The sequence below is a fragment of the Empidonax traillii genome, unplaced genomic scaffold (genome assembly GCF_003031625.1).
Source record: "Empidonax traillii isolate 1590-97213 ecotype Southwest subspecies unplaced genomic scaffold, ASM303162v1 scaffold201:size1909950, whole genome shotgun sequence".
NCBI lineage: Eukaryota > Metazoa > Chordata > Aves > Passeriformes > Tyrannidae > Empidonax > Empidonax traillii.
The window spans coordinates 519,629-542,868 of NW_020955394.1; the positions used below are offsets into that span (position 1 = coordinate 519,629).

Here is a 23,240-nt window from a genome sequence, read left to right on the forward strand (position 1 = left end):
CATGTCCTTTGAGACTGGAACGCCAGAAAGGCAGCCCCAGGCCAGGGGGCTAAAAGCATATATTTTTCTTTGAGGTTGTGTCTTGTCAGAGAATGTTCTAAGCCTTTTCCTCTCACTGTAGACTTACTACAGGTTGATTTGGCAGATGATGGGAGGTGAAGTGCCTCTCTGCTCACTCGCTGTCAGGGGAGCTTTTGCAGCTGTTGGGTTATAGTGTTGTCCATAGATCTGCCAGACATAGGGCAGTACAGGGCAAAACACCCCCACGGGAAGGTGCCAGAGGGGTCAGCTGCCCCCCAAGAAGGGCGGAGGCATGCCAAGCCCCAGTGAGCACATCGGGGTCTGAGGCTGGAGCATCTCAGCCTGCTGCCCTTAGGAAGGCAGCTGGCACCCAGCAGCACGCTTTGCTCGGGGCTGCTGACCCCAGCCAGGTGCTTTGTGGGTCTGCACAGACCCCCCCCCAAGCCCCACTCCCCTCACCCCGGGGAGCTCGGCTAGGAGCCCGCAGCTCTCGGGGGCTCGTAGCCAGAGAAGACCTTTCCGTGCGGGAAGCGGGGCTCCCCCCGGTCCCGGGCATCAGGGCGCCCGTCGCAGATATACGTCCAGGCTGGAGGGATCGTCCCCGGCTGGGAGGAGCCAGCGGCTCCGCCGCTGTAAACAGTGCGGGCACCGCCAGCGGTTGGGAGATGGATATAAATAGGGAGGCGGAGGGGAGACAGCCGGAGCGGCGGAGAGGGAGCTGCCTGCGCCTGCCTGCCCCTGCCCTGCCTGCCCCGCTGGGTGCCCGGCAGCCCGAGCCAGCAGCTCCGAGAGGCGTCGAGTAGAGTCCGCGGTCGGCGCTGCCGGGACGCTCCAGGTAAGCGTCTGCAGCGAAGTTTGGAACGCGCCGGTGCCGCTCGTCGATCCGCCGCTGGGTTTGCTCCGCGCCGGCTCCCTCTGTCCGCGCTGCTGTTCTGGTGCCTCGCCGTGTCCGGGGTTGCGTGGAGCGGGGAGGGGGATTCTGCTTTCGTTTTTGCGACGTTAACTGAAAGGGGGGAAAAAAGGAAAAAAAAAAAAAAAAAAACAAACAACAAAACCAAAACGCATCGAAAGCAAATGTGCCACTCGCCGGCTCCGTGCAAAGCCGCGGCGCACGTGTTGCGGGCGGGGGCGGCCCCGCGGCCGCGGGATGCAGGTAGAGGCTGCGGGACCGCCCGGGACGTGCCGAGCGCGGGGAGCCCCGGGGAGCCGTGCCTCCTGCTGCCCTTCGCGCCGGACCCGGAGACAGTCCTGGTCCCGGTGCCGCCGCGGGACGCGCCGTGGAGCAGCGAACGGCGGCAGCGCATCAGGTCGGTACCGCGCCCCTCCGAGCCCCTCCACCTCCCGGCCCCGCCGCCGCTGCCGCCGCCCGTCTCTTGCAGGGCCCTGCCCGGAGGCCGTCCCGCACCTCGCCCCGTGGCGACCCGGCTCCGACACCCGCCGCGCCGCCGTGGTGGGCCGGGGGACGGCCCTGCGCCTCGAGAGCTCCGCCGCCTTCCACTCCCTCGTCATCCGCGACGGAGGTAAGTGGGGCCGCCGCAGTCCCGGAGCCCGGGTATTGCGGGGGGCGGCCCGGCCGTGCCCGCCGGTGGGGACATCTCCCGGCCCGGCGATTCGCGCACCCAGCTCCGCTCCGCTCCCCTCGCCACGCAGGGATACTCGTGTTCGCCGACCACCCCCACGGGCCGCCCATCACCCTGCGGGCCCGCTACATCCTCATCCACGACGGCGGGGAGCTGCATATCGGCTCGGAGCGCTGCCCCTACGGGTCGCGGGCCACCATCTCACTGTACGGGCGAGCCGCCGAGGGGGCGGCCGTGGAAGGCTTCGGGCAGAAGTTCTTGGGCGTGGGTCCTGGCGGCGTCCTGGAGCTGCACGGCCGGCGGCCCCGCTCCTGGACACTCCTGGACAAGACGCTGCACCCCGGCGGGCTCCGGCACGGCCCCTACTCCTCCGAGAGGCGATGGGGCAGCCGCGGGCTCAACATCCGCGTCCTGGACGGCGGCACGGCGCGGGTGCTGGCGGCGGGGCGCTTCGACACCCACCTGCGGCCGGGCGAGGGCCGGCGGCTGCGAGCCTTCCTGGCCCGGCAGCCCCCCGGCAGCGTGGTGGCGGCGGCCGTGGGGGACTCTGCCGCCCGCAGCCTCACGCCGCAGACGCGGCTGCTGCTGCGGGACCGCCTGGGCAGCAGGTTCATCGCCCGCCTGGGATACAGGTGAGGCGGGGGCGGGAGCAGAGGGGGGCGGGAGAGGAGCCACCATGGACAGCTCCGCGCGGGGCCGCGCTCCGCCGGGGGCTCGTCCCGACCGAAGGGCGGAGCGGGGCTCGGCCCGGCCCGGCCCGCGGGCGGGGGGCGGCGGGTACCCCAGGTAGGGATGCGGCGGGCAACCCGTGCCAGAGGGAGGGAAGTCGTGTCGCGCTGCTTTCTCCCTCTTGCCCAAGATTTCTGCTGGGTGGAGGGTTCGGGATGTCACCACTTTGCTCATTCCCTGTCTCCTTCAGGCAGCCCTGGGCGCTGGTGGGGATCCTCGGAGGGGATCAGCTCTTCACAGCAGAAGATAAGCGGGAGTATCACGGGAATGGAACAACGGGGTTAGCCATAGCCCAAAGAGATTTCCTCACCTACGACGGCACCCGTTTCACTGTTACTGCTTTCAGTGGGTGGATAAAAGGTTTGGTCTTCCCTGATAATTGCTTGTCTTCTGTTGCTTTGCTTTGCTTTTTTGGCTGCTATGAGTCTGAGCAGTGAAATGATAATCATACCATAAACTTGACTCGTGTGGACAGTGACCAAACTAACAGCAGTTCTCTCTCAAAGTAACATTTCAGCTGCCTACAAAGAGATGGCATTGACGTATTTAATGGCTAGAGTACTCCTATCATGCACAGCTATCTAGATAAAAATTAAATTAGTATGCTCTTCAGTTAATTGCATGATTCTGCCATGTGCAACTGTAAAAATAATTGATTCCTTCATTTTTTCAGGGGTGCCTCATAATGGATTTAAAGTGGAAGTGACCAAAGGATTAATTATTCATCTGGTGGATGAGGTTACAAGCTGGTTACCTGGTGATCGTATCGTCATTGCCAGTACAGACTATTCTATGCATCAGGCTGAAGAGTTTAATCTCCTTCCTTGCCCTGAATGTAAAAGTAATCAAGTGAAAATTGATGGTATGAAATATTTTTATCAAACTACTTGTTTGCGGTAACTATTTACATCGTCTCATCTTTTACATTCTACTTACCTTTTTAACTCACGGACACACATGAGAGCTGAAGGGCCCAACATTATAGTTGGACTTGAAAGGTTGTCCAGAGGCAGCACTCCTTTGTAGCAGCCTGGGGAAGTGTTGATCTCTTCTGGAATCAAATATTGGGTACATCCCCAGATCTGGTGATTTCTTAAATGAAAGGTGTGCACTTGCTCAGATCAATACAATAACAAAGATATTGTGTTCACTCTGAATTAAAAGGTTTTTGATTTCCACAGGCAGCCCACTTTATCTTCACATTGGAGAAATCATAGATGGTGTTGACATGAGGGCAGAGGTTGGTCTTCTGACTAGAAACATACTTATTCAAGGAGAAATGGAAGACTCCTGCTATGGAGAAAACCAATGCCAGTTTTTCTCTTTTGATACATTTGGAGGACACATTAAAGTGAGTGATTTTTAATGAATGTGCTTGTAGGTGGTTTCTGAGTTCCTTTCCTTTGTAAGCAAGTGAAAGGATTAATGCACAAAACTAACATGGTGTCTGGGGGAAAAGGTATATCTGTCTATGAAGAAGCAGGAAGTTTGTTGGCCTGTTTTGCCAACTTCCTATAAGTTTGTTCCATTTTCCTCATTTTGCAAAAAGATACCCTTCTCTGGGCTAGAGGGGATTCTTTAGCTGCGTTGCTGTCAGTAGAGTTAATGTGAAGTTAGTTCACAAGGTACCACTGAAGAAATTGTGCTTCCTGCAGAGCAAACCTGTTCCCTCAGAGAAGTGCTGGGTCTCACCCTATTGTGCTTCATGCTCTAGGTGGAGGTGCAGAGTCTTGCTGTAGTGGGAGCTTTATGTAAAGCTGCTCCTCCACCAGTCACTGGCAATCAGGGAGCTGTGCAGGTCTGGGCTAAAATCACTTGACAGAGTAAAAGCTGCCAGGAAATAGAGCCTGGTGGCAAATGCTCCCCCTTTCTGTAGTTGGCAGGAGTACTGTGTCTGTCACTGCTATTGCTAAACACTGCACATGCTGTTTGGCAGCTGCTCCTTGGCAGCCCGTAGGTGTGCAGCTGCTGGCACAGGGCTCTGCAGGTCCTGAGCTGTTGTGAGTGGAAATAGGGAGCTGACACTTCCTCCTGGGATCAGACCCCATTTTTCCCTGCAAACATATTGCCTAATGAGAGAAAAAAAGCCCAAACCTGTTTTTCTCTTTGTGTGCGTTTCTATTGTAATGTTTTACTTGGATCTACATTTGTCTCAACAGATCCTAAGGAATTTCAGCTCTGTTCACATGTCAGGAGTGGAATTAAAAAACATGGGGCAGCAAATCCTGGGCAGTTACCCTGTGCATTTTCACTTGGCTGAGGATGTGGATGAGAGAGGGGGATATGGACGCCCAACGTACCTCGATAACCTGGCTATCCATCACTGCTTCTCTAGGTGTGTTGCCATACATGGAACTCATGGCCTTCTGGTAGGAGACACATTTTATTAGTACCAAGTTCAGCTCTTTGCTTAGCCAGTGCTAAACAGCACGAGCCATTTGTGATGTAAAGAGAAATCAGAACACTGAAATAAGGCATCTTTTCCCCAAGAAATGTACCAGCTTCTCAACTTTATTTGCCTCGTGTTGGAGTTAGGACTGTTCCTCTGATAGTGCAGTTCTTTGAAATGAATTTCAGGTTCTTAGCATAGCCTAGTTAATATTATCAAAGGTGTGATCAGATGTAGTGAAATCTTTGCCTTAGTAATTCTGGACAATTTGTGATAACAGGAACTTTCATTTAAAATTAAAGCAAAGGACTTTAAATGGAGTTGACTGAAGCAACGGACCTTTAATTTTCAATGGAGATAAAAAAGACAGGGGTTGTTCAAGTCAGAGCAATGTGAAACATATCCAAAAATGTTCACATGACAAAGCGAATGAAATATGAGCAGGACAGACCCAAACGGCCACTTCAGTGCCAGAAAAGACCTCAGGAACTTGGCTTTGACCTAGATCCTCACAAGGGCATTGTAAAGAGGAACTTAAAAAAATAAAAAAGCCTTTAACAACAAAAGATATGCATGTCTCAGCTGGAAAAGAGAGATTCCTGCTCCAGTCCCAGCATGTCCAGTTGCTGTGTGCTCTGCAAGACCCTGAGTGGTGTTTTGGTGTCTGAGGCCATTTCCTCATTCACTTGGTGTGTGCTCACACAGAGACATTCCCTGAGTTATCCATGACCTCCTGTGCTTGTCCTGACAACTTTTTCTCAGTCCTGGAGAAAAAGCTGTGTAAGACACAACAGAGACATGCTCTATGTGTGAAAGAGTCCCCCTGAAAGGATGTATTAAAGAAAATGCGATGCTGGACCTGTACCAGTTGGGAGCACTGTTCATGTATTCTAAACTTGATATATATTGTCCATATCACTCACAATTATTAATTGCCTTCTAATATTCATCATTTGCTCTGTTTGCAGAGCCTGATTCTGTGTAGAGAGCCTGTAGGTTGGCAGAAGAATTGTCTAGTACATATGGACGTAGCTTATTTCTTTCTCCTCCTGTGGGTATTAAACCTCTGGAATTGAAGTGACTGGCCTAGAATGAAAAATTAAGCTTTATGCTAATAATAGTCCTTTAAAGAATAGCACATGGTCTTACTCTTTATCAGAAAGGAGGTTATCAAAAGTTTATCTGGATGTGTGGGATGAAATAGTTGTGAAATCAAGACTCAAAGTGTGAGATCAAGCCTACTCATGTGATTGCTGAGGGCTTTTGAGCCTGTGAATCAGTGAATAGATTTTAGATGTGTGATTTTAAATATGTGATTCTGTGTAAGAATTGTGTGGTTGTGATATACAGTCATTAAGAAAAAGAGTGATTAAAATGTAATAAAAAGCCTTGCTTTAAAATGAATTAAAATAATTTGCAGTTCCCAAGAAAAGCATGTGTTTCAAAGCAAGGCAGTTAAATAACAAAGAGGGGCACCTGCTTCAGCATCGGATTATGAAACTCCATCCCTTGAGGCAGAGTAAACCAGAGAGGTGGTTTTCCCCATTCCTGTCCTGAGGGTTTAGAAGATGTAATTGTAGAAGGACACTGGTGGAGTGGTTTGTACTCTGCTGTGCAAGGATCACGCAGAGCTGTCCGCAAGGCCCTTCCCCATCTGCTGCTCCACGTGCCAGGCTGGTGCTGCTTCGCCAGCCGGCGGCAGCTTGGGTTCCTGACGGAAGCTGGAAGCAGGCTGTGACCTGCCTCTGTGGCCAGACACACGTCAGGCGTGTGCAGGCTGCTGCAGTCTTTCATGTCTGATGTTGCAGCGCATAAAGGTCACTTATATTGTGTTGCTGAACTATATATAATTCAGTGTTTAGAGGCACCTTAGTCATCTGCTGTTGGACACAGCAGCAAGGCTGCAGCCTGTGCTGTAGACAGTGTTTCATGCTGGCACATGCAGTAATGTGCCCCTGTGACAGTGCTGCAGGTGGGTGCCTTTCCAGGCTTGTATTTTCAATTGATGGTATGCTGGAATTGACTGGGGTTTTGTTCTGGTATATGGACCCTTATCTTCCAGAGCAAGTGGAAGTGATCTTTTAATCACGTTATTTCTGGTCAGGAGAGTGATCACTATGGTGTCCTGTGTGTAACCTTTCAGGGCTGCCACGCAATTCTGAAGCTGGGTCTAATCACATTAATTAGAGCTAAAATCTGGTTTTGGATACAAGTCTGGTTTTTCATGCAGCCGTTTGAAGCACAGATTAGCCAAACTGCAGCTAAATGCAGAAGAATGAAACTCTATAATTGAAATGCTGTTTAAAACAATGAGTGGTTTGTTGTTACAATGTTCTTTCCAAAAATAGTCCTCCGTGGCCTCCTTAGCGCAGCTTCTGCCCATCACTTGGGAGAGTAGAAGTAGCCAGGCTTATTGATCTTAGCAGGCTGGCAGAGACACTTGCATTTTTGTCTAAATCCATTTCCTAAATCTGTATTTGCCAGACTCAGCTGGCAGGGAGGGACATGTTCAGTGTTGCTGTACTTAGGTTCTCTGTCACCCTCCCTGCAGCTCACTCTGAGCTGCTGTACCTGTGCGCAGAGTCTGTAGATTTCCAGCACCCCATCCGTAGAGTTGAGTACCTGGATGTGTTGTGGTGTATTTTTAACTCTCTTTTGAACACCTCATTGAGGCAGAAACAAGAGCAGCAGATGACAAGTTAGAGGAGTGACTGCCAGGAAAACAATGAAATCCAGCAGAGATATACCTATGGGGACTATACTGTTTGTGACTCCAGATGTTATGTACAGTTGCAGCCCATTAAAGGGAAATTACAGGATATGATTCTACAAAATGGATTTATTTCAAGTCTCCCTCTGTATACAAAAATAACCAAGTAGGTTAATATTAGTTAATCTTGCAGTCTTACACAGACATAACTGACGTCAACAGGAATTTTGTGTGCCTGAAGAGGGAATATATATATGCTGACAGGGATCATTTGAGTACAAAGTTAAGGTTTCAGTAAGATTTAGTAACAAATAGCTGGCATTTTAACTAGCCTGATCTAGTATTTAAATTTAAAAGAAGGATTTCTGAATTTATCTTCATAAGACTGTACATCAAAGGAGGATTGTGTTAAGTCCTCTTGGTCGAATTAGGGTTTAATGCAATATCCCTGAGCATGTCAATTAATATTAAATAGACTGAAACAGTAAAATACCATCTCTGCCCAGGATGATCATTACAGGAGTAGAGTGGCCAGGCACCTTCTGAGAACGAAGGAGAAAGAACAGAAATCTCGTTAATATCATTTACTTCACATGGTGCATTTTAAAGAATTTCTTACTTTATTTTGGAAGTGTTGCAGTCCCGAAAATTTTTGGATTAACCATGCTAATTTGTTGGTTTACCATGTGAGACATACTTATATTTATGTATCTTTATGCAGATAGTCACTCCATGACACTGAATCAAATATTCTCTTTTAGAGCTGAGGGCGGTTTTAAATTAAGTACTTTGAATTTTTCCTTTAATTATGCATGTGATCTTCTTCAGAGTAGTTTTAATAGCAGTTTTGCTCTATAAGATCAGTCCACAGCTATGCACACTGCATGTACTTCGAGACAGCTCGGGGACTCACTGTGCAGAGGGGTGGCAAACCCGCTCCATCAGTGTTTTGGGAATTTGTTGCTAAGCACAGCACATCAGTTGCAGCTCCTGCTGTAGCCTGTATGCTTTTTCCCAGGTAAAAGACACCATTGGCTATGACACCCTGGGGCACTGTTTCTTCCTGGAAGATGGGACGGAGCAGCGCAACACCTTTTATCACAACCTGGGCCTCCTCACGAGGCCAGGGACGATCCTGCCCTCGGATCGCAGCGAGCTCATGTGCCTTGCCATCCGCAGCCACGTCCACGGGAATTACATTCCTGTGCCAAGCACTGACTGCATGTAAGTGCTCCAGGAGCTGTAGCTGGGTTTTGTACTTACATTGTGTTTCATAGCTGGGTCCCAAAGAACGGTGTGGTGAAACTTGAAAGGTGCTGTTCAATATGAAATGAGAAATTGTAGCTTTTTCTGCCATTTTTCCTTTTAAAACTTGACCGTGTTTCGCTTGCGAAGATATTTACTGACACCTGCATGAATTCTATGCAAGGAATATTTGCTGCTGGTTATTCCTGTCACTGCTTTTAGAGAATCATGGAATAACAGAATGGTTTGGGTCGGGAGGGACCTTAAAGATCATTTCGTTCCAACCCCACTGCCATGGGACACCTTCCACTAGACCAGGTTGCTCAAAGCCCCATTCAGCCTGGTCTTGAACGCCTCCAGGGATGGGGCATCCACAACTTCTCTGGGAAACCTGTGCCAGGGCCTCACCACCCTCACAGTGAAGAATGTCTTCCTAATACCTAATCTAACCCTGCCCTCTTTCAGCTAAAGGCCATTCCCCCTTGTCCTATCACTCTAAGCCCTTGCCAGAAGTCCCTCCCCAGCTCTCTTGTACCACCTTACAGGTACTGAAAGGTGCTTTAAGGTCTCCCTGGAGCCTTCTCTTCTCCAGGCTTAACAACCCCAGCTCTCTCAGCCTGTCTCCACAGGAGAGGTGCTTCAGCTCTCTAAATCATAAATATGTTAGAGCACTTTGCTCATTTCTTAACACCTTTCAATTCTTTATGAGTAGGATGTTAAAGGCTCCATGAAATCTTTCTGATAAGTGCAAGTTGCTCCAGCCCTGGCATAGGCTGGCAACACAGTTTAGCAGAGGAAATTTGTACTTTCGTGTTTTCTGTAAAAGAATGCAGCGAACAAACTTTGCTTAACTGAATTAATTGCAGTTATTGTTGCTGAAATGCTAAGGTTTCTTTTGTGGTTATTACAGATTTATTTTGCATCTTTTTAGTGGATTTTTGATTATTTAATAGTTAAGGTGGATACAAAATATTTGAAAAATCTCTGCCTAGAATGATCAAATTAATTGGTACAGTCATGAGAGAAGGTTTACAGTGTTTTTACATGTGGTCTTTATTACTGCCAAAGATGTTATCCAGTGAAGTAAGACAACAGATGACAATGTTTTCATAGCTATATGTGGCTTCTGTTTGTACCACTGCTGATCTTCCCTGTGAAGAAAAACTCCTCGTTGGGACAAACATAATAATTTTATCTCCTTAATCTTCTGCTTAATGGGCTATTTGCAGCTTGCAAGGCCATTTGCTTTGTTTTCCACAAATGCTTCAGAAATTCATAGAGAATCCCCTAACTCCTACCATTGCGCCTAAAGTTTCAAAAAAAAGACCAGAAGTTTCACTTTCAGACATTTTCCAAAGCTACATAACTTAAAAAAAGATCCTGGATTTCCTTCAGCTGCATTGAACAGAGCTTGGATTTTGTGTTAATGCTCTCATATAATTTACAATAGCTTCAGCATATGGTTCCATAAATGACCATGTTTGACATTACTAGATGGTTTCCTTTCCTTAAAAAGTGTCATTAAAAGGTTGTGGGGAGTTTTAAAGTCAATAGGAGAGTTGTGGCTCAAGTCCAGTGCAGTGCTATGAAAATGTATCCCTTCCTGTTTGGTAACTGCTTAGGATCATTTTGATTTTGGTTTTCAGGGCTGTCAGCACGTTCTGGATTGCAAATCCAAACAACAATTTAATAGAGAATGCAGCGGCTGGTGCTCAGGTAAAACCATTTAATGGCAGAGCTATGCTTTGCCTCCAGTTCCCATATATTGCACTCTTATCAGCGTCATTAGTGTGAGGGCAATAACTGTAAAAGTTTGGATATGTATTTCTGCAACCTTTGTCTCTGTTGAGAACTTTAGATATTTTAAGATACTGTAAGTATTTGCCTACACTCCTCCACTGACTTCCCTCACAATTGTGGCTGGAAATGGTATGTGACATTTCTTAGCAAACATTGATTTTTATTAGTAGTTAAAAGTTAAATGCCCAATCAAATTTTATATTTATATATATATAAATATACACTCTCTCCCTGTTACTATCCTTTATGTTTACCCAAACCCTGTTTGAGTTTAATATGCCCATACAGATCAACTGTTTTCTAATACACCACATGAATTTCACCCACAATAAATGCATTTTTAAAATCCATGTGTGCGCTCCCCGGAGACCCACTGTGCATGCCAAAGGATAAGCTGGAAGGTGTAAGAGATATGGGCTTGTGTGTGTGGCAGGCTCAGGTCAGAAGTCTGGCCAGCATAGCGTGAAACCCCAAATTCCCAGGGTAACCTGTATCATTAATTGCAAGGTGCCATTTCTCAGACCTCCCTTTGTCTTCCAGGATGTCGGGATATGGTACATCTTCCACCGGGTTCCCACCGGGCACTCTGAGGGGCGATATCCAGAGGGACAGGCTGAACATACCCCCTTGGGAGTATTTTACAATAACAGAGTCCACTCCAATTTCAAGGCATGTGCATGATTTTTATGTTTCTATCAACATAATAGTATGGCATAGGGCTGACTGCATGTGCTTCTCTGAAATCAGATGACTGTGGGTGTCTTACATTTTGATAAAGTTCTTTTTAACACCATACCAAGACACAATCAACTTTCGGGGTTATGGTCTTTTTAATCATTAAAGAGGGAGCTGAGCAGAATGAAGGTCCCATACCAGACACTTCAGTTGAGTGGCTGCATTAGAGGCCATAGGTACACCTACTGCTAAATGAGATTTAAGGAAAGACAGGCAGCACACTGAGCACTGCTGTTGGCCACAATGGTGCCAGGATATAGGGGGATGAGCAAAAATCCTTTGTCCCAGGGCCTGCTCATCACCTCTGGAAAATGAGACCAAAAATTCAAGGATATTTTGAAGAAAAGCGCTTTCCCCCAATATACTGCTGACATGAAAACATAACCTGTAGGTTATAAAGTGCATTTTAAACTCCTTTCTCAGGATTCTTTATTGAAATCAGTTCTGTGTGCCTTGTATATTTTACATCTTGGTCTAGGGCAGTTGCTGCTCTAGCCCAAAGTCTGCAAGTTGGCTACAGCAGCTCATGTTCTCTTTTGACTGTCGGGGGACTCATCACTTGTTATTTGAAGCCTTAATTCTTAACAACACTCTTTTTCCAAAAAGTTATCAAGAGCTTGGCAGAGTCCCTTATTCCTTTCTGCGAGGGAGAGAGAGAGTGGGAGTTCAGAGCCTTGCTTTGGGTCAGAAGACAGCCCAAGATGCTGATGTATAACATATGGCAGGGCAGGCTCTGTCCTGACTTCAGCGTGCTACATCCTGTGCTAGTGTCATGCTGAGCACTGCCAAGTGACACCGAAAGGGAAGAGAAAGCCCAGGCTGCAGGCGCTCCCTGTGCCTGCACGCACTGGCTGCCCACGTTCATTGATAAAAATCTGGGATCTCCGGTCTCTGTTGAGCGTTAACATAATTGGAGTCGTGTGCATTTCTAGGCTGGTTTGTTTATTGGAAAAGGAGTAAAGACAACAAGAGCCAACGCTGAAGATCCCAGAGAGTATCTCACTGTCGATAATGCCAGGTAAGCACATGCTGTATGGCTGAGTATTTTGGATGGTTCTATTGCTTCTTGGCTTCTGCATTGCATTTAGCAGATCGTTAATGCCTCGTTATGGCTGGAACGTCTGAGGAAAGCACACAAGCTATCTCTGATGTGCAGAGGATATGCACAGATATGCACTGAATTGTTTGTGTTATTACTGACAAAAAACGACACACATCCACTTGGATGAGGACTAAGCAATGAAGCATGTGAAAGGGGATCCAGATTACATTAGTCCATTAGTGGGTTTGTAAACTCTAACATTTAGTACTAATTACATCGAAGAACTCACATCTGAGAGGTGATGTAAGAGACTGCTGAGACTGGTCTAGGATTAATGAAGAAAATAAGTAGCCTCAAAGGTTTTTGTCAGCTGCTTTGAAACCTCTGAGCTTCCTTTCACAGAGTGGAAGCAGGTAAATTAAGGCCATTTTCTCACTCTCTGCAGTCCTATGGGTGTCTGTGAGGAGGTTGTGAGAGAAATCAGCTGCTGCTCCTGGTCAAGCCTTGTTTTTTTCTCTCCTCCATTATGCCCTATCAATGCTACCTAGGATGTTCCCATAAGGCTGAAAGGAAAGGATGACTATATGTCCCTTCTGAGACTTCCCTGCCAGGGTCACTCCCTTGGGCACTGAGGAGACATGTGCCTCTACATCAGCTGGAAGAAGTGGGAGGTTAAGGTAGACTCAGAAAAAGCAATAGTGATTTTTTCCCTAATTTTTCTGAATCTACCATTAACAGCCAGTATGGAAAGAAACAGCCTGTGAGTAATCGAGATGGGCCCAGTTCCCAGGGTGAATCCTTTTTTCTTTTGACAGCTTCTCTTTCAGCAGACAGAGAAGCATATGGAGGTCTGGTCTGTACAGGCAAGAACAGCAGCTCCAATTACTCTGTTATCTTTGCTGAATGAGATTTTTGAAAGTGCCTAATTGATTCTCTAGCATCAATACAGGGATTCTCAGTGGGCCTTGTAAGGACATCTACAAAAGGACCCAAGTGACTTGGGAAAAATGTTTTCTATGCCTCTAAAACACACTGAATCAAATTAAGGAGTAGCTGTGGGCCAATTGAAGTCTAGTGAGAAATCACCTGCTCATTTCACTGGGGCCAGAATATCGTCCTTATGAATGTTTCTTGTTTTCTTCTTTGTACCAAGGCACAGAAATGGAATCAGGCTAATGGCCTGACTCTAACCCAGACCATATCACCTCCTTAGACCCACCATGACAATATTTGGAAGCCAAACAAGGTCTGCTGGGTACAACTGCCTCTGTCTGAGGTCGATTCCTGTGCTTCCTGTGCTGTATTAACCAAGCTTCTTGCTTCAGGTTTCGCCCACATCAAGATGCTGATCCTGAAAAACCACGAGTTCCTGCTGTGATTGATGGTCTTATTGCTTTTAAAAATAATGACCATGGTGCCTGGGCCAGGGGCGGTGACATTATTTTCCGCAACTCAGGGTAAGTTACTGTAATGACCTGTTCTATCATTCCCCTCACAGCAGACATAAATAGGTCTGTAGGCCAAATTCACTGCAGACATTCCTCATCATTTACACCACTGTGTTTCTTCTGTCCCAGGTTTTCAGACAATGGAATTGGACTCACTCTGGCAAGGTAATTTCTTAAAATGGACCTTCTTCCCATTTTTCTTCCTCAGTGTAACATGCTCAAGAATGGAAGCTGAGACACTCCCCTGGTAATTAGTATTGGACAGGAGAAAAGCTCACATTTCCCTCTCAGACCACATCAAGTCTTCCCTGGGCAGCCATTAATACAAAAGGCAATTTATTCTTTCTCTTTGTCTCAGCATGTCTGGGGAATACATCATAATGGCTGGATATTTCCTCCTGAATGGGAGGTCCTGAATGGGAGGTCCAGATGCTCAAGCACGAAGCTACCTCAGCAGTAACTTGCTGGTTTCTAAATGTACTTTAAAGCAGCTTCTCATAGCAGGGCATGCACCTTCTTCCAAAATAAAGAAAAACTTCTACTGTGTTCGTGGTATAATTAAAAGTGTTAATTAATCAGTAGTGCTGTGCTGCAAGGCTACATGGTGTTTCTTTTCTTGCAGTGATGGGACTTTCCCAACAGATGAAGGCTCCAGCCTGGAGGTTACACGCTCAATTTTTGTTGGAGAAAGCAGCAACTTTGGCTCCCAGGGAGGACAAAACAGCTACTGGGGAAAAGGGGCAAATGGAGAATACAGAACACTGCCCAGAAATAAGTGAGTTATTCTTCTGCCATTTCTTCCTGGCATGAGCATAAGCTAGAAGAAAAGCCTCAGGAATTAATGTCACTACTGAAGGGTAATTTGTACCAGGTGTTTAAATTACTGTACAGGCCAGAAATAATAAGCATCCAAATAAACTCACTCTTTAGGCCAACAGCTTGAGAGCATTCCTGACTGAATGTGTTTGATTTAGTTCTCTCCTTAATTTATTAGTCACTGGAGAATGGATTAGAGAATCTGAAATATACCAAATGGCTTTTGTGTAGTGCTTCAGTAGCATAGCATTGAGGTGATGGTACAGCTCCCAAACACCATGACACCCTCTCTCTTGCAAGTGTAGCTGGGAAAACATGGCTAGTTTGACAAAGGAGAAATCATTTTTATAGCATCTTCTTTCTTTTTTGATAGCTGTACGTTATTTTCCTTTTTCAGCAGCAGAGCTCCCTCTCTAGCAACCACAGTGCCTACCCATATCCTCATAGCAAGGTGTGCTTCTCCAAGCCTAGATTCTGCCTTAATGTTTGGTTTTGGTAAAGCTTACCAATTATTAAACCCTCCACAAGGTATATAAAATTAAGTAATAAGCAGTACTCATTAGACATGCCATGCACACAGCCCTGGCTGTACATGTCTTGTCCATAAGTGATAACAGGAATGGGACCTCTGTAGGACAGTAAGAATAATCAGACCTATCCTCAGTTATTATTGGTGATTTTATTGAAATTGAAAAAACCCAAAACCTCTGTTGCAGTTCAGACAAGCTCTAATCATGTTTTTAAGCAATGTGCTCTTGCAAAGGGATATGACAGAATATCTGATATCTGTCCTTCTGCAAGTGCTTCCAAGGAGACACTTGCCTCCAGGGAGTCTGACTGCTATAATTTTCCAGTCATGCTGATGTTTTCCTGAGAAACCTGCCTGCCCTGGAACAAGGAACCTGATGGCAGTGCTGACATACAGCCCTTTGGGTCTTCCTCATGGTGATGAACTCCTGAGTGGCTGGGGGCAAGGGCTCTGAGCTGCTTTATTCCAGCTTGCAAGACTTTGGCAAGCTTATGAGTCATGTTTTTGGCTTTTGAGCCTCATTCTATACAGGATCTTCAGCAGAGTTTCATCTTTCATGTGTGAGGAGTCTTCAGATCCCAGTTTTGGGAAAGAAAAGGTGGTTTAGCTGCTTGTTAATGTCTTTCTATGCTGTCAGAAGACTTGGAGTCTTCCTACGCTTTTAACACAGGACTGTGTTGGTATTTATATCCCCCAGGACATTCCCTATTCGTGGATTCCAGATTTATGATGGGCCTGTCAGGATGGCAAGATGCACCTTCAAGAAGTTCACCCCAACTGTTGACAGACACTCAAGTGCCATTGGGTTCTTCATGAAAAACTCCTGGCAGATAAGCCCCCAGAACAATGTGTCACAGATCCTGATGGAGAAAAGTGTAAGTAAGAGAAGCAGAAATGTGTGCTGTTAGATTTGCAAGTTTCTGAAGTTTTTAGAAGTGATGAGAGAGCTATCCCACAGCAGGACTTTCAAGCTGTGGTGCTTGTTACACTGGTACACGCCAGCAATTTATTTTGCAACACTTTTTTCTTTTTTTTTAAAAATTAATTAAGTTATTTAATAGGCAAGTAAAATATGATAATACCTTATGCCTGGGCAGACATACATAAAATAATCTGCATTGGAGAAAGTTTTCACCTTGTAACCAGAAGACCCATAACACAACTCTTAGCTGGTGCAGCATTGCCAGCTGCTGAGGACCTGGGGAGGACCTGGCCTCAGAGGCTGAGAGGGTCACACATGAGATGTCAGGAGTCAGTGAACTGCAATACAGTTGTTCTACAGAAATAGAAAATACACTTAGAAGCAAAGCCATGACCCAGTTTCTGGGATCAGCTGTGAAATTCCTGCTGAGCACAACAGGGACCTGCTTTGAGCTGTGACAGCAGAATGAAGCTCTGTATCTCAGCCTTGGCAGGAGCTGTAGGATGCTGAGCAATTCCAGTCCTTGTCCTGGATTCCTGCAGGGATCATGGCCCTGGACACTTGGCTTGGGAAATGACAGATTCCACCTGGTTTGCTCCCAGGGGTCATGACCTCTCCTTAGATTTTTTTTCAAACAAGGTCCATACTTGTTAGAACGTCCATGAACTGCAGTAACTTTGGCTTGAGGTTTGGCTTTATCTTGAGGAAAATTTCCACTGCTCTGAGATTGACCAATATCACTCACTCTGGCAAGGAGACAGTTTGTCTGTCCCCTCTCTGGTACACTTTAGACCAAGAACCAGAGGGTATTTCATGAAAGGATGATGTTGACTGCAGTCACTTGACTGCTCCTCTAAAGGAAACATGGTTAGTGTATTTTGGGAAGGAGATCTTAGCTACCTTACGTGCTTTATGGAGCTGTGGAGTAAGGGCTAATTTGCTGTACCTTCTTCATGTCCTCCCTTGGGGAAATGGTAATGAGATGGTCATGGGGAACATGAATGAGAAAATCAACCTGGAACTGGGGAGGGGAGCCTACAGAAAAAAAAGTCTGATCAGTGGAGTAGAAGAGAATGGAAAATTTCCTCCAGTAATGGCTGTAGGACTCTGTCCAACAGAGTGGTTTCAGACAGGTGATATCTATGAACATTAGCAAAGGGGATGATTACACCTTGAATGGCTGAAAATGCAGCTCTTTAATACAGTCACACCATTTGAGGCCAATGAGCCTGTTAAACACCCAGCATTTTTTTGTCTGAGAGGCACTTTAGTACTGCTACATCTTTAAGATACAAGGTTTTCAAAGCAAAAATGGCCTGAAGACATCCTAAACTCTTCTGCAAAGCAAATTAAAGTAGTGGAGTGTAAGCCTATTACAAAAACACCCAAACAAAACTAGACCTTAATGACATTATCCCAAAAATTATTTATTGCATGTACCTTTCCAAGAAATATCCATTTTTGAATTTGGCATTTTATGAACTTAAAAAACATCTATGTTTGTAAGCACCTGCATCCTACCAATTTTCACTTTAATTCTGTTTTATCTGGATTGGACCCAGATGTGCTACATCTGATTTCAGACTTGAAGGGCCACAGCTAGTTTATTGTTTTGTTGTTCATTGCTATATGGGATAATATATCTTTGACTTGTTAAGATAGAGCCTGTAGACAATTTTAATTAATTTTCCATCTCCATGCTTCATTTTATTACTTTTTAAAGGGTGGCTAAGCAGTAATTCCCTAAAGGACATCATTTTACCATAGCTTTTTAAGAAGAAATTAAACATTACTGCAAGTTTTATAGTGATGACAAAACTATTAGTCATGCTAAAGGAATAATTGTATAATTAATCAGACTAATCAGAAGACTAGTTAGAAAACAAAATAATAAAGCCAATCAGATCTTGTTTAATTCCAGCATAAAAATAACAGTCAAGCAGAACAGAAGACCTAAACATTACATTACACAAAAAGTATTTCTAGTTGCCTTTCCGTTGACAAAGCTAAATCCTAGATATTATCTGTGCATTTGTCATTAACAACATTATTGCTAGGCTTGTTTGTTTGTTTTAAAAAGAGTGCTTTAAAAAAGTTATTTCAAAGCAGTGGAAGCAGTAGTTGGTTTTAACCCAGCTGAGGTCGTGACTGATGGCTGTGGTCTCCTGTCAGCCAGTAGGACCTGGAGAGCTCAAAGAAGATGGCACAGCCCAGAACAGAGCCATGCCCAGACAGAACATTGTGCATCGTTTTTAAGAAGACCTGATAGATCTCTTTTTATTCACAAAAAAGCAGCTTATTCATCCCCTGTCCCTTTGGGGTACAGGTCCTGTAGAACGAGATGAGGAGCTTTTGGGCTCCCATGAACAAGGCCACCTTCAGCAGGTGCAGGAGACTCACAAACTCTCCCAGTTTATGTCCATTGCTAAAAGTCCCTCCGGTTATTTTGTCCCTGCAGCCAGGAGCTCAGGGTGGATTCAAGCCTATTCTACTCCTATCTGTGCCAACACTGTGGCATCCCAGAAATTACTTGTGCCAAAGAAACCCCAGCAGTTTGTGCTGGGGGGGTTTGTGGTCCCCAGAAGAGCTCACAGGGGCCAGTGCTGACTTCTGGCTATGGAATAGCGACTCCCATGGGATTGCAGTCCTGCCTAGCTAGGAGATGGGAGCTTCCTAATGTTGACTTTACTATGTTTAGCCTGTGTTGTCTTAGTGCTGAGTTTCTGAGTCAAAGCACACATTTGCAAACAGTTCACGATGGGAAAAAGAAAAGAAGACACTGAGTTAAAGCCTGTTATCTCCTAAAAAAAAAAGAAGGCAGAAGAAAAAATTATCCCAACCGTACAGAGACTCCTGATCAAAGGGAACTTGGCAGGGTGAGGGTTTGCATCACTCCAGCAGAGTGAAAGCCATGGGGGCAGACTCCTTGGGTGGTAAAACAGATGAAGATTCACACTGGATGAAAATGGTCTTCTTAAAATGATAACAGTGATACAGTGGTATGTCTTTTGTTGGCAGTTTGTGCCAACACTTGAATTTTAGAAAAAGTTGCAAGTTATTACAATGCTTCCCGGTACATTATTTTTTTTTAATATAGAGAGTGCAGTCATCAGATCTTCCCTGCAGGTGTGTTAGATGCCTGCCTTTGGACAGGTTGAGTTAGCATATTCCTAAGAAATTACATGCTCACATAACCATCATCTGTCAGGTCTCTTTGTCAGGCTCCAGACAGGTAATTCAAGTAACCTTTATACCATATCACTCTGAGGTAGTCCACACTTAGTGAAAATTAAGTGTCTGAATGGCAATGTGGTATCTAGACATGGCCTCTCTCTGCACCCTCTTCTAGCTCATTCCTAGCTCCATGTGAACATACCTGAGGAGCTGAGTTTTTGTTCCTGTGTGTTCACTTAGAATAAAATATACATTGCCATAGCTGTAATTGCAAACCCAGTTAAACCCCTGTCCCTCAGCGTACCAAAGTAAGGTAACCTTGAGGCATATAAAGGAGGTGACACTGCTCATTAACATTTCCATTTAATTTCTGACTTTCAGACTTTTTAGAGGAGAATGTTAGAGATCAGAATAGCATTAGCACCAAAACTGTCTGCTGCTGCTGGATGGAAACATAGAGAGTGTTGATCAAATGTAAGCTGTGCTGGCTGTGCCTTCCTTTGGTTTGAAGTGCAGCTGACTTTGTTCTCCTCCCCAGTGAAGTGCCTGTTTTCATATTCAGCTCCAGAACTGCACTGTCAAAAAGTATTTATAAGAGACCTTTGAGCTGCAGCAGTGTTTACATTTTTTAAAATCTCCTCTTTTATAAATTAAAATGAGAGAAAAAACCCAACTTTTGGGATCTCTTACTTTGCCAAGTAGCCTTTTGGGAAAAACTTCCTGAAGTGCAGTGAGAAAAAGTTCTAAAAAACTCAAAAATACACATGTTTGGGCCTTCTTTAAAGGAGAATGTTTCAGGTGTTTATTTATGAGACAAGAAGGTGGCAGGAGAACGGTTCTAGGCTTCAATTTAATTTTAAATCAATCATGACTTTTATTCTTCAAGTAGTTGCTGCAGTGGTCATTCTTTTTAAGGCAATGGACTTCCCATCTATCTCAGAATCACAATAACCCTCCTATTCTCCTAAGACCTTCTGTTTATTATTGTTAAAATAAAGCCTTTAAAGCCTCTAGTAAACTTGCAGCCTAATCCTCCTGACCCTAACTCTTACTCATGTGCACAGTCCAATTAAAATTAGTTGGGCTAAATGGAACAAATTACAGTCCTTTGGGTTGGCATGATCCAGTCGCTATTTATGCTGTTTGCTTTCATGCACACTGCTGCTGGATTCATTTGGAATGCTTGACCTGGAGGAATTATTTTCTTGATTACTTCAGAACTTAATCTTCACACACTGTAATAATTTTTATCTGCAGACGTTAAAATATTCCGTGGTTTTTTTGGTTGTCTTTTTTTTTTTTTTTTTTTTTTTTTTTTTTTTTTTTTTTTTTTTTTTTTTTTTTTTTTTTTTTTTTTTTTTTTTTCTGAACATCTGCAGTTTCCTTGTTTTGCTGGATTTTCATATCAGGGCAGATATTTTTACTTAGCTACTGAAAAATCTTGAGAACAGAGATAATGAGGATAATGCTGCTTCCTGTTATTTCTATTTCCTAAAAAAAAAAAAAAGTTCTTCTTGGGATATATTGGAATGTGCACAAGAGCCAATTCTGAGAATTGCTGTCACTTTAAAAAGTTTTATAGAGTTTTAGGAGGAACGATTAGAAAAAAAATGGCACTCAGAGAACCACTAAGAACAGAGGTTGAAAATATATGAGAAAATTCCCCAAATATCCAGTAATTTTTGTTTCTCTTTTAACAGCTGTGATATTCTTCAGTAAATTTCCTAATCATCCAGCACTTCCTCCACTTTCAGTCATCCTCTTCCTTTTGCCACCACTCAGTTTATTGCTGTGTGACTTTAGGCAACACATGGTTGTGTGGGTGCATTTCAAAGAATGAAAAGCCCAGTTTTTTTGAAAATACCTCCTGGGATTAAGAAAAGAGAGGGAAAACCAGCATGGCTGGCATTTTTTTTCTAAATAGAAGAGGAAAAACAAAACTCTTTGCTCAGACAGTAGAGCTCTCGAGTTCCATCTGAATCACTGTTTTGGCTCTTAAAACACGGCAAGCGCAAGTCCTTACTTTGAGCTGACCAGTGATTTTTTTTTGTCTTATTTTCTCCTCTAGGTGGAACTGAAGGTGTTTTTTGGCAGACCGGGCCAATGGTTTGGAAACAATGACAATGATGGTGACAAAATGTCGATCTTCCATGACCTGGATGGCTCGGTGACAGGGTACCCAGACACCTTCGTAGGCAGAGCGGACAACTACCTGCTGCGTCATCCCGGGTGTCTCACTGTCCCACGCTGGAATGGGGTGATGTGTCCAGGGAAATTTGCACAGGTAACAGGGGGCAGCTGCTGGCAGCACCACGGGGTGTGCAGAGTGGGCATCCTCAGTCTGTGAGGCGAAGGGTGATGGCGTGAATTGTCCTCAAACAGTCTGAGATAAGAGCTGAATGATAAATTTGGTATAATCTCACTCCTTTGAGTGTCATCTGCCTAACTCCAAGGATTCAGTAAAGCTCTTATTGTGCAGTTGCCTGCTGCAAGGAGCCCCATCTCTTCCCATTGCCCATAAGAAGCTGCAAGTTGAAATTGAGTTAGAGGAAAGTTTGTTGTTTTCTACTTCCAGGCATTTGTCCACTCTATTATAGGGCTCTAGTGGATAGTTCTGGTGAATCAGGTTTCAGTAATGGAAGATGTTACTTCTCTGGTACACCCTACTTGTGTTCAGGATGGTGAAATGGGTGGTTGAGATGCAAATTCCCACTTATTTCCCATCCAGAAATCACGGGCTGAAGGATGGTCAGCCCTAGGTCAGCATGATCTTAAACCTTCACAGCAGTGAGTAACTGAATGTCACAATCAAATCCAGGGTATGCATGTCTCCATAAGGTAAAAGAAATTGTATGCATTTGCTTTAGTTGCATAGCAGAGAGCAGGAGTTGCTATTTAAGCATCTAAACACTGGACTTAAAAACCCTGGTGTGCTTTGGCTACGCAGAAACAGGACTGGGCTCCTCTGAAACACACCCATTGGATTAGGGTTTTGTCCTTGGCACTTAGTTTTGCTCTATTTCTCTAGAGAATTGGTCAACCCTGCTCTGGCAACCTAACGGTTAAATTCAGAATTGCAAACAAGCAGGCATTTATATTTTTATTTCTATTAATATACTCCTGGTTATGGCACTCTACATGGTGAGGCAGTTTTTCCACCATAGAAAAGTTCCTTGGCTAGGTTTAGGCAAGCATAAACATTTGCTTCTCTGGAATCCATTACTTACCAGAGTTTTTCAACTCATCAGCATCCAGCAGGATGAGTAAAGGTCATATTAAATGCTTCACTTTATGGGTTTTGGGGAGGGAAATATATGTATGTGCAGAAGAAGTATGTAGAAGAAATTGGTCCCGTGCAGCAGGGTTTGATTAATTTGAAGAGTATAATTGTCAGAGTATTTCAGCTTAACTCTTATTCGCAGCACCCTGACTAAGTGGTGATTTGTTTGTCTGCTAAATTCTGAGTGTCATACTTCAGATCAAAAGCTAAAACAGTGAATCCGATTATAGAGAAAGATGGTTTGCTTTGATCTTAGCAACTTAGTTACAAAATCTGTTTTTCTTTTCCTTTTCATGTAGCTCTGGTAGACAAGAACTTTTATTCCTCCCTAGTTCAAGCAGGTGAAAATGTCCTTTCAGCTGAAGGAAATAGTGACTCCTACGTTACTGCTGAATGCAGCCCAAGATAGTCAGTCTAGGGATGGGCTACTTGGCATGGAAAACTGAGATCCAAGTCCTTCAGCTAACATTGCAGGCAAATCCTTTCTGAGCTGAGTGCCTAGAGTACAGTTAATTCCTTTCTGCTTGGTTTCTTTCATTCCCATTTCATGCTCCTCTTCTCCTGGATGTAATTTGCCCAAGAAAGGAAACGCCTGGGGAAAAAAAATTCCTCTGGCAGTGTTTTTAGCTCTAAAAAATCCTGGGGACAGGCTTTCCTGAGGGGGTTTTAATCTGGCAGCTCAGGCTGACATTCCCACCCCCTTATGGTTGGTTCCTGGCCTTCCTCCTCACTGTCTCCAAGCAGCATCATGTCATGTTTCCCATGTGGTGCCCAAGACCTTCCTTGAGCAGGGAGCTCTAAATATCTCATGCTTAGGCTT

The 23,240-nt window shown here is 44.9% G+C and overlaps 1 protein-coding gene across 1 annotated transcript in view; it reads left to right on the forward strand.

The window, feature by feature from the left end:
* The first annotated feature begins 524 nt into the window (after window positions 1-524).
* Window positions 525-23,240, forward strand: part of LOC114059051 (cell surface hyaluronidase-like) — a 47,172-nt gene continuing 24,456 nt past the window's right edge. Inside the window, 16 exon segments of the mRNA XM_027887047.1 lie at window positions 525-1,299; window positions 1,301-1,541; window positions 1,672-2,233; window positions 2,521-2,690; window positions 3,004-3,192; window positions 3,512-3,681; window positions 4,490-4,699; window positions 8,448-8,653; window positions 10,321-10,390; window positions 11,015-11,143; window positions 12,142-12,227; window positions 13,577-13,708; window positions 13,829-13,864; window positions 14,322-14,474; window positions 15,742-15,919; window positions 21,209-21,424. Of these exon segments, the coding sequence (XP_027742848.1) occupies window positions 1,096-1,299; window positions 1,301-1,541; window positions 1,672-2,233; window positions 2,521-2,690; window positions 3,004-3,192; window positions 3,512-3,681; window positions 4,490-4,699; window positions 8,448-8,653; window positions 10,321-10,390; window positions 11,015-11,143; window positions 12,142-12,227; window positions 13,577-13,708; window positions 13,829-13,864; window positions 14,322-14,474; window positions 15,742-15,919; window positions 21,209-21,424 (2,952 nt within the window). The 5' untranslated portion in view covers window positions 525-1,095.